This window comes from Larimichthys crocea, chromosome XIII (genome assembly GCF_000972845.2).
Source record: "Larimichthys crocea isolate SSNF chromosome XIII, L_crocea_2.0, whole genome shotgun sequence".
In the NCBI taxonomy this organism is placed as follows: Eukaryota; Metazoa; Chordata; class Actinopteri; family Sciaenidae; genus Larimichthys; species Larimichthys crocea.
The window spans coordinates 14,948,646-14,959,945 of NC_040023.1; the positions used below are offsets into that span (position 1 = coordinate 14,948,646).

Below are 11,300 nucleotides of genomic sequence, written 5' to 3' on the forward strand. Positions count from 1 at the left end.
ACATATATATTTCTTTATAGATAAATGATAGAATTCAAATGATAATTGAATACAATAAAATATCTCAGTTAAATCACAGTATAACATGGTACATTCTCAAAAACATAGTATATTTTAATATATTCTTTTTTCTCAGCATAAAATAAAATAGAAAAAAAACAACAAAATAAGCCAGAGGGTTTTTAAGAGTCACTTCTGTTCATGCAGTCACAGACTTAAGTATTAGCGCCTCAATAGAAATCAATAATGCTCAATGACATACCAGGTTTAAGCCCTGTTGATTGGTTGAAAATGACTGTGTTCTATTACACAGGAAGCAGTCAAACTGTTGTCGTGGTTTTCCGCTGTTGGGTGCAGAGTAGAGAGAGCTTACTACCTCACTACCTGAAAGGTGGCTGCCCTGGGTCCTAAGCATTTTGCTACAATTGAACTACACAACCCTCCCACCACAAATCTTTGAGATTTCATTCAGCTAAACATGCAATGATTCTGGGGCTTTCCAAAGGATGGGAAACGGCAAAAGCATTTCTCTAAAAACAAAGACAGATTGTTTCAAAAAATTGCCCCACGCAGACCTAGAAAAAAAAGCAATCCATGTGCAGATAAAAGGTACAGTCTGCCCTCATTGAAAGGCAAAAGGAGTTAAAAGGGGAATTGAGAAGGTCGACTAACCCTTCGATCTGTGACAACATGCACAAACACAACGCCCACAGTCCCTCACATAGCAGGTCAACCCCCCCTCCCCCTCCTTCTAGCCATTATCAACAGCATCCAAAAAGCTACAAAGTCTAAAAGTAGGTGTTCTTTTGCTACATCATGTCAAAGCTACATTCAACTACAATAGAAGAAGAGCTGGGCTGTGGCTGGTCTTAGTGTGAGAAATGAGGTGGATATGTTGACCTTATGAAAATGGAGTGTATGCATTGCAATGTTGGCAACATTGGCACAGTTTACACAGTAGATGGCTAGTGCTAGCGTTCACTACTCTCCCTCTCTCTCTCTCTTGAACACGTAGCATTTTGTATTCATATTGGTCAGCCGGAGCCAGGTGCTGTGGGCTTTAACTCATTTCTTACAATCACAATCTGACCCAATTAGATAAAACCTATTCCACCTATAAGAAAATCAGTGAAGAAGTGGAACATCTGACTCTGGCTGAAACAAATGATCTCATTTTAAACTAGAGGAAAAACAATTACAATGTCTCAGATGCAAACAGATGTGCCATTGCATCCCTGTCACATTGAAGGTGGGAATATTGCTCAAAGTCAAACAGTCATCTGATAATCTTGATAACAGGAGTTATTACTGACTGCAGGTCTATTGTCTTTTGTATATGCACCTCAAATTGGAACTCAAAACATTCACAGTATATCGTTCAGTCTTATTTGGCAAAAGGAAACAAAATACAAGCTCATTTCCTCAGCATAAGCATCTGTGGTACTTTGTGATTTGAACCTTGGTTACAGTGAATTGTACTGTTCATAATAGCAACATGAGTTAACATCAAGTGAATAGTTATTAATATGTTACCTGTATATTGTGCAGTTACAACTGTGGCACGCATGTCTGAAAAATACAATGAAGAATTGTGCTTCATATAATCCATCATCTACAAACCCTGCCAAGGTACAGTAAAGTAGTGAAATACAATAATATCCTAAGAGAGCTTTTACAATACACTGCACTTGGTTTCAACCCCCTTTTACTTTATCTGAATAAATCTTAACTGGCCACTTTCATAAAAATAATAAAGTTCATAGCTGCACACCCCCTGCTCTACATCATGCAGCTACAATTATCAAACTCACCAGAAGCCTCCTGCACAATTGTCTCCAAAGCTTATTTGAATATTATGCAGCCATCTAGTGCCAATTACAGATATTGCACCAATCATCTCCTTGATCCACTTTCATGATGGAGAATTATGCGTTGTTCACATGTGGAAAGAAAAGATGGGGCTTTATCTATGAAAACAAATTACTTGAAAACCAATCTTGCTTAAAAGCTCTTGAGTGGAAATTTGGCACTGCTATTGAATCATTCCCACTTCCAATACTAGCCACATCCAGCCTCCTCTTTATTAAAACACTAACACAGTGAGAGAAATATATTGATAGAATAAAAAAGAGGGCATGGGGAGAAAAGTCTGAGTAAGAAAGAAAATAAAAGACAGACATAAAAGAAAATCTGCTACATGTCTTTTTTGTTCTTATTGTTATTTCTCTTTTAAAGTTCAGTTTGTTGTTCAAATACTTTGATACTCAACTGTGTTCGAGCTCTGGTTGGACCAGAGGTGGCATGACAAGCTCCAACAGGGAGGAGGAGAAGTGGTTCCTGTTCAATTTGATTGGTTAAAAGGGTTTCTAGTAAAACATGACATCACGTAGATGGTCCTGGGGTAGAGCTAGATGGGTCTGATGGTGTCATGAGGTCACTGTGGGCAAATAAACAGCACTGTCCTCACTGTCCAGTGAAAGGTGATCAGGCAGACAGAGTGCATGACAGAGCTGACTGCATTGCTTTTCATATCAACTGATTTACAAAAGGGAAGAAGAGGGGGCAGTCTCTCCAACACCAAGAAGCAGTCCACCAATCCAGTTCAAAAGCCAACAGCCAAAGAGGACATGGAGCCAGAGTCTATTGCCCAAACGCTGGTCTCTTTTGGGAGAGGGTGGGTCTCTCCATATCCCACCGAGGTGTATTCTCAAAGCCAGAGGGAGGGAGACGTTTTGAGCATATTATCTGTGTGTGTCTGTGCGTGTGCGTGTACTCGTGCATGTGTGTGTCTGTGTGTACAAATATGACATCATTACTCACAGATTTGAGACTACTCTTATCCATAGTTGTGACTCGGGGAGGGGACGAGAACCGAAGATGACATCACAAAGCTCAATTCAGAGCGGAGAAGAAGTTCAGGAGCTGCAGTCCCCGGTAATGCAGTCTCGCCTTCACTCACGTCGTCTTGGGAACCATCCAAACGGATGTAGCTCACCCTGGTGTGCCGTCTCACTGTCGCCCTCACTAGAACGCGTACAATGGAGCGGGTGGCGATGGCGTTGCTCTCACACAGAGTAGTGTTGGCAGTAGAACTACTGTCCATATTAGTTCCCGCAGTGATGGTCGCTAATTGATTACCTATGGTGGCCAAGGCAGCCATATCTCTGGTGTTATCCCTGGCTCCAGCTGCCATGGCACCATGGTTCTCAATAGCAGTGGTGCTCGCTCCCACGTCTCCCTCTCTCCTTTCCCCCTGTCATACCTCGCTCTCCAGGCTGGAGAAGTGGGCCGACCCTCTGCGTGAGCACAGGCTCTTGGCTTTGAGTGGCAGGTGGGGGGAGTAGAACCTCCGTGGCTGTGGCACCGAGCGCAGTCTCTGATACTGGAGTTTGGCACTGGCCGAAGCCTGAGCCTGGCCCTGGCCCACCATCCCTACCCCTGCTGGTGGTGAGACAGAGGATGAGGAGGGCGGAGGCGGGATGGGCATCGGGAGGGAGGTGGGAGACATGGACGGCTGTGGTGGCGACGGCGAGGGTTGGGGTGGATGGTCTGTGGGTTGTGTGCTGAGGCTGAGGTTAGATTGGCTGCCTGATTTGGCCTGACTGGGATCTGGTTTGGGGGGCAGAGGCTTGGGGCGAGAACCTCCGCTGAAGCTGTGGCAGTGGGGGAGAAGCTCTTCCTGGCTATGGGAAAGCGCCGTGGCTGCTCTCTTGGAGTGGGAGGTGTGCGAGCGGCTGTGAGGATGTGGGTAAGGATGGGGTTGGGGGTAAAGGCTACAGGAACACATGGTGGCCCGTCCTGCTTCTTCCCCTCTGTCCCTAGCTCGCCCCTTGCTCTTGCCCCCTCCACTCTTCCATTTTTTCTCTCCCTTCACAGGGATCTTGTCCATAGACCAGTATCTTCTAGGAGGAGGGAAGGCTGCTGGGGGTGGTGGCCATTGTGTGCCGAGCCCTCCACTGCCTCCCCCTGATCCCCAACCTACTCCTGGCCCTGAACCCCAGAAATCAGTTCCTATCCATCCCTCAGCCCTTGTTCCTAGTAAAGAATCATCCCGACTGTTGATACTGCCCCCTTTCTCTCTGGAGGGGTAAGTGCCAAAGAACCACCCTCCTCCACCTATGCCCCCTATTCCTGTGCCGCTTCCCCCTGCACCTCCTTCCCAGTATCTTTCAAAACGGCCAAACTCCCCTGATGAGCCCTCGTCTGAATAACTGTCCTCTGCCCTGGCCCTGTCCCTCTCTGATTCAGACACCGCCCCCCTACCTACTCTCCTCCCCCTGTCATCCCTCACTCTCTCTCTCTCTTCTTCTTCCTCATCATCATCATCATCCTCGTCATCCTCAGAGTCCCACTCGTGGAAAGACAGCCCTTCTCTTGTCTGTGCTTTCTCTTTTTCATAATGCATTAACAAAGGACGCCGCTCTCCAAGTCTACCACTGTCTTCTCTGTCCATCCCTCCACTTCTTCTCCGCTTGGAGGATGGAAGGAGTGGGTGCAGGGATGTTGGAGGAGTATTAGAATCATCTCCTCTTCCGTTTACCCAAAATTTGACAGATGCAGGGAGTTTGTTGAGGTTAGGGTAGCGCTTACTGGGGGTATGATGTCTTGAATGAGAGCGTGAGGATTTGGGACGCTTTTCCCTGATTCTGCTGCTGTCCTCCTGATCCCTGTCATTGCCCTCGTCTCCTCCCTCTCTCCTAACTCTCTCCCTCTCTCCTTCCCATGAATCCCGCCCTTTCTCCCCAAATGAGCTCCGATACTGGGCAGAGAAGGAAGAGTAGTCTTGTATTCCTCCTTCTCTTTCTCCTTCTGCCTCTCCTTCCCTCTCTGGCTCTACATCCCCCTCCTCTGGCTCAGAGCGTCTCCCCCCAGTTGATTTCTTCCTTTTCTTTGTCTTAAGTGCCTTCTTCTTCTTCTTTTTCACCTTTCGCCGCTTCCTTTCCCTCTCTCGCTCTCTTTCCCTTTCTTCCCTCTTTTTCCTCTTTTTGTTCTTTTTCTTTTTCTTCTTCTCTTTCTCCTTTTCTTTCCTCCTCTTCTTTTCCCTTTTTTGCCTCTCAGTATCCCCACCTGCTCCACTCCTCTCTCTCTCGCTCCAGCTTGCCCACCACTCTTGGAGCTGAGACAGTTGGCTTCCCCCTCTCTCCCTTTCCCGTTCCCTTTCTCTGTCACCCCAGGATGTGCGTGGTTTTCTAGGGGGTATAGGGGGTGGCAGGCGCCCGTGGCTGAGGGAACGAGGCCGAATGATTGAGCGTTCCCTCTCCCTCCCCCTGCCAAGGAGGAGGCTTGACTCTTCTGTCTCCTCATCGTCATCATCATCTTCACCATCTATTCCTCCAGTCCTGTCCCGTGTACTCCTGGAGGAGCTGTACGAGTAGGTGGGAGAGGTGGAGCGAGAAGATGAGGCAGATGAGGACGTGGACGTAGATGAGGTGGTCGACGAAGAGGACGAGGACGTATAGTGCAAGGATGCAGAGGGAGAAGGAGGAGTGTAAGAGGGGCTGAGGGGTACTGGCACTGGAAGTGAGAGCGGGGGAGAGAGGGGGCGTGCCCTCCTCCCTCCTCCCTCCCTCACTCCATCACGTGCTCCTCCCCTCCGCCCCAGGGGCAGAATGTTCTCGTATAGTGGCCCTCCAGGCTCTTTGGGCTTCTTAGGCCTGCGCTTCCTCCAGAAGGATGAGGGGAGAGGGGGAGAGGGGTGTGGCAGCGGGGGTGTAGGAGGCAGAGGGGCCTGACTCTTAGAAGGCAGTCTGGGAGTGCCCAGAGGTTTAACGGCCCCTTTCCCCTGACCTCCGCTGCCACCTCCCACCACCCTCTTCCCGACCCCGTGGTCCATGCCCTTCTCTGAGTAGAAGGCCACACTGGCTGGAGGAGGCTGGGGGTGGCCCCTGGGCATAGTCTTGGGGGTCTGGGACCCTGCCTGCTGCTCCATGCAGGGCCCCAGTCCCTCAGGGTCAATGGGACCATAGTATCTCTTATAACCATCAAGTCCCCCACCCCCTCCAGCAGTTGAAGCCCAGTTTGGTGGGACTTTCTGAGCAAAGGGTCCCATGTCAGTAATGGTCCCCCTTACAGCCAGTGGGTTGGTGGCTGTAGCAGATTTGGGCAGCCTCCAGCGATCCACCACAGCCAGTCTGCGGTCTGGCCGGGGCAGGAAGGTGGAGCAAGGGAGGGGTGCACCAGCAATTGGTGTGTTAGAGGGACCCAGTGCTGTCCCAGAATGCACCACGGTGGGAGGAGAGCCCGGTAGAGGTGTTTTGTAGACGGGCTGTGGTTGCTGCTGTTGCGGTGGTTGCTGCTGTTGCGCCATGGCAATGGCTGCATTGGTCATAGACGTTGAGACAACGTGTGGCTGGGATGGGACTGTAACCATTGCAGTATGGTGATGAGTAGGCAAAGATTTAGAGCCGCCTGGTGCTGTTTCATCCTCGAAGCTACAGCAGCTATACATGCCCTGAGAAAAAGAGCACAAATCAGAAACAAAGACTCAGTTCATTTGAAGAATAACATCAAATGAAACAGTATTTCCTCTGATGGAAAATGAAATTAATAGATGTTGCCTTGGAGATAAAGGTGCAGAAATGTATTGGCGAATAATGTAACAACACAGATGTGTACAGTTTCAGTAGGCAGCTGCATATGCGGCACGTGTACAATTGACATTGTATTACCGTATGTACATGAGGGACAGAGAGGAGGGGGGGAGATGAAAATGGAAATCATAAGACTACAATCCAAATAAGTTCCATTTTTCAAAAGAAATGCAAGATTGCTATTTTTCAGATAAACATCCATTCTTATTTATAGTACATTTGTGTATTGTTTGGTTAATGAAATTGCATACATAAATGAATAAATTACAACCACAGTGGTGAAAAAGGAGAAATTATCATCAGTGAAGCTATAATAATCACATGCATATGGTTGTTGGCTGGTTCTGTCAAGGTCACTGTCAAAGGAACAGGATATCCAGGGTGTGAGCAGAATTGAATTTCAATTAATCTCCCGAATTGACTGAGCGAGATTGAATTGACCTCAGACCTCACACTTTCTAACACTCACACTGAGTAACAGATAAGGGCATACAACATACGTGTGTGCATACGGTTACATGCACAGTTACACACTAAGTCAGATAAATTAAATAGGTAAAGTTAAAAGATTATCTGTGGAAATGTGGCATTAAAATATGGCCAGAATATCTGCAATAACAGTAAAACACTGAGTGTGCTAGTACAGAAAAACACAGACAAAAACACTTACCCTGCTGATTGCCAGGAGAAAGTCCAATTTGCCAGAACTGGTGGCCATGCAGTGTCGCAGCTTCCAGTAGACCAAGTGTTCCCAGGCAAACACCAGCAGACTGAGACCCATAGCCACTAGCAACATGTAGAAGACCCCAGCCATGTTGTCAATATCCAGTTTACTGCTCATCACCTCAATTTTGTCATTATGGCAGATACCGGACAGCCAGAGGCGCTCCAGCATCTCAATTTCATCTGGAAAGGGTATGGGTAAAGGGGGGATGGGCAAAGGATGAGGAAGAGAAATAGGAAAAGGGAAATGGATAAGGTTAAAAGGGGGTAAAAGTGGAGAGGAGGAAAGAAAAGAGAGAAAAGGAGGGGAGGAGAGGAGGCGGTGCGAAATGCACACCCAAAAAAAGAAAGTAAAACAGGACAAGACTAGACATAAAGGGGATAAGAGATGAGAGAAGGGATCATGTTGGATACGAAAAGAATTAAGACTGGAAGACTTGGGTTTATTTCAAGAACAGACAGAGAGACAGACAGATACGATAGATAGATAGATAGACAGACAGACAGACAGACAGACAGACAGACAGACAGACAGACAGATAGATAGATAGATAGATAGATAGATAGATAGATAGATAGATAGATAGGATACACAGGGAGACAGAAAGGCTAATAAGCACTAAACTACAAGTCTACAGTACTGTTTGCTGTTTTCCCATTATCCAAGGTGACTCGTCAAGGTCAAGGGTCAGTAATACAAACAGCAGCACTGTGTCCAAAGTAACAAAGAGGAAGGAGACTGAGGCAGAGAGAGAGAGTCCAAAACAATGAAGCAGCACTGAGAAGTAAAATGGCACAGACAACCTAATCTCAACATTGTAACCCAGAGTAAATGAGGAGAGGAGGAGGACAGGGAGACCAGGAGCCACAGTGAGGTGGTTGGATAGGGTGAACAAGCATGGAAGAGAGGGAGAGAGGTAATGAGAGAGTTGGGAAGAATATTTTATAAAGAGAGTGAGAGGGAGAGGAATTCTTTCTCCGTCCACGGACGCGTCAGGGGAAATGAGACAGACACAGAGACAGAGCGACTTAGAGAGAGCTGGTACAAGGGAAGCAGAGATGGAAGACGAGAGGCTGAGATTGTGTCATTATGACAAACAGCGGGAACACTCCTCAGCTTGAAGAGGATGAGAGGAGAGAAAAAGAGGGAAAAATGTGAAGAGAGAGGGAGAACCGATAGGAAGGAACAGAGACAGAGGTAGAAGGAGAAGATCATAATCATTTAATTGTGGTGGAGGGATGGTCAGAATCTCCATCAAGGTGGTAAGCTCTGGGGGGACTCAAGATTCCCATCTGTTAACCTACCAGGAACCAAGCAAGACCACTTCACCCACTACCCTTTTCATTTATTATCTCACTGGCCTAATGAATCCAAGCTGCCCTGTTAAACCCGTGATTGGCTGCGGGGGTTGCTGGTGTAACCATAGTGATGGACAGCCAGAAGATGCAGCGTATGATTCATAATGGAATTAAAGAGGTGTATTCTCCAACAGAACTCTCAATAATGGGAGCTTCTCTTACACTAATAGCAATGGCAGGATGGGCGCAGCTGCAATAACCAGGTCTGAAGGTTGCATTTTACTGCATATTACACTCTCTGAAGTATTTCAAGTCAAAAGGCTAAAGCAGGGTTGAAAAGCTGACAAGTCATGCATTCACTCCCAGCACTGCTCTGCTCTGCGAAAAACTCGAGCTTGAGCCTTTTCATTTGTGCCATCATTAGCTGTGCTTGCATAGCTTAGATGAAGCCGGCTCAGTCATCTGTGTGATCTGGCTAATGTGTCTCCTGTAGAACATCATTAGCCAATCAGCTGGGGCCTCCAGCTACAGCAACAGATGGACACAGAGCTACTGCAGCCCACTGGCAGACTCAGGTAACAACTCCCTGTCTCAGATTCACTCATATGCACATTCCAAGACAGAAAGGTGTGTTTTAAACTTCAGAGTACAGCGACACTGAAGAGGATTTATCGGTGTCATTGACCTTCAGTCGCAGCTGTGTGTCCAAACAGGTGCCTGATGCGAAAACAGCAAGTGTCTTAGTGAAGGGTACAGATAAACAGGTAGTCTCATGTCTATCTTCCACTTCACAAGCCCCAGTCGAATCCTTTCTCTAAGCTCTAAGTCTCATCTCCTGGCTTTCCTGCCATTTGACTTCCGGTGATTCATCTTGCTGCTTCTTCATCTCCGTCTTTCACAATCTGACTCTTACTCACTGTGCCTGTTTCTTTCCTTCCTTAGACCTTTGTGATAGCAGTTGTCTCTACCGCTCAGTCGCAGCCAGCTCATGCCTGCCAAATCTGACAGGTGTGTCAAATCCATACTCCACCTCTGTCGCTCCTGGCAGGTCAGGTCGGGTAGAGCTGGCACACACTACTAACACAGAGCTGGCATGCACCACAAAGGCATTATTTAATAAAGGAAACTGTACTTGTGTATCTTCATGTGTGTTGTGCGTGCGTGCATATGTGAATGTGCAACTACCGGCATGCATTTTTTAAATTATTTTGCAGTGCCAGATGCGGCATGATGCCAGACATGTCCAGAGACGCTGAGCCTCACAGTTGTTGAGCAGTAAAGCATGACCCGTATAATCCTGTGCTTTTATCACAACATGACAAACCTCTCAGCATTTATTGCAAGATTTCTGAAAAAAAAACACCATGCCAGCCAAGAGCTGCAAATCCAACTTCTTGCTTTAAAAAAAAAAAAAAAAAAATCTAGTCACTGAATAATATATTCTTGGAATCAAAATCCTGATACTATGCAAGAAATAGAAGTGGATCTAATAAGAGCGAGAAAAGGTAATCTTGCTACTCAGCAGTTTTGCCTTTATCAGGAAACAAGTTGCAGTGAGATCAATGGAGCATCTCTTAAAGCTGTGGTATGGATCACCAGAGGCAGTAACAAGGAGAACAGTACACTCGCAAGGGTTGACAAAGCCATGGCAGACTTCTCTAGTGTCCCTCTATCCTCTAATGCAGTTGTAAAATGATATGACTCAACACGGCAGGGTACAATAATGATGTAACACTGTGACATGATTTAGCCTGGTTGAAGGTGTGATGCCGAGTCCTTGAGCCGCAGGGCGATTGTTGAGATGCAGCCTTTGAGGGCATGCTGAGTGTGAGCACCCCCCTCCCCCCACCCCACTTCCCTCAACACCACATCCAAACAAACTAATCCTCTTCCGTAGTAATCCAGTCCAATAATGCCTGCCTACAACTAGAACCCTCAGCATTCAACGCCACCCCGTAACTAGATCCATCCCACATACACAGCTGATGTTCAGAGTTTTTGCTACACAGAACAGAACCGGGTACAAGGGCATATCCCAAGAATTAAAAGAAACACCAAACATAGCATGTCAAGGCTGTCTAAGCTCTCTCTTTTTCTTGCACACACACACACACATCCTTTCCCAGGTCCAACTATTCAGCTCCAGACGCCAGTCTTATTTGATAGATCTTGGCACCAAATTGGCATTATCGGTGTGTAAGCAGCTAAAGCGTCTGTGTGCCAGAAACAGCTAAAGGGCTTTGTCCGCCATGCCATAAGCAAAGCTGATTTAAAATACGAGCCAAAGCCAAACAAGCAACATCCGATTGAGACAATAAATGTGTGTGGTGGACTGTGTAAAATGACAATCAAGCATTAGTGTACTGACAACTACTGCTAAAAACAGATTCTCTCTGTCAACATGGAATCATCCTCTCATGGATTAATCCAAGACACGAGTGTGTGCAGCAGACAAACGGCATACTAATAATGCTCCCCTAGCTATCAATTATTCAATTATCTAATCTGTTTTCTGTATTTCATTTTGCTCCAGTTCAGCCTTTCCACGTCTCACGTTCAGGGTATTTTCAGGTGTTTCTCTTTGGGTTTTTTTTTTCTTCTCCCTCACACTTCCTCACTGTCTGTGTCAGTGTCAGCTAAATCTGTCACCACACAAGTTGTGATGATGTTTTTTTTTTTTTTTTTTTT

At 46.6% G+C, this 11,300-nt stretch overlaps 1 protein-coding gene across 3 annotated transcripts in view; it reads right to left on the minus strand.

The window, feature by feature from the left end:
• Positions 1–117: 117 nt before the first annotated feature.
• grin2db (glutamate receptor, ionotropic, N-methyl D-aspartate 2D, b) overlaps positions 118–11,300 on the minus strand; it is a 45,518-nt gene continuing 34,335 nt past the window's right edge. For all 3 annotated transcript variants that reach the window (XM_027286440.1, XM_027286442.1, XM_027286441.1), the window contains exons 15-16: positions 7,261–7,496; positions 118–6,451 (exon numbers count right to left, since the gene is read on the minus strand). In XM_027286440.1, the coding sequence (XP_027142241.1) occupies positions 3,257–6,451; positions 7,261–7,496 (3,431 nt within the window). In that variant the 3' untranslated portion in view covers positions 118–3,256. The remainder of the gene's footprint in view (positions 6,452–7,260; positions 7,497–11,300) is intronic.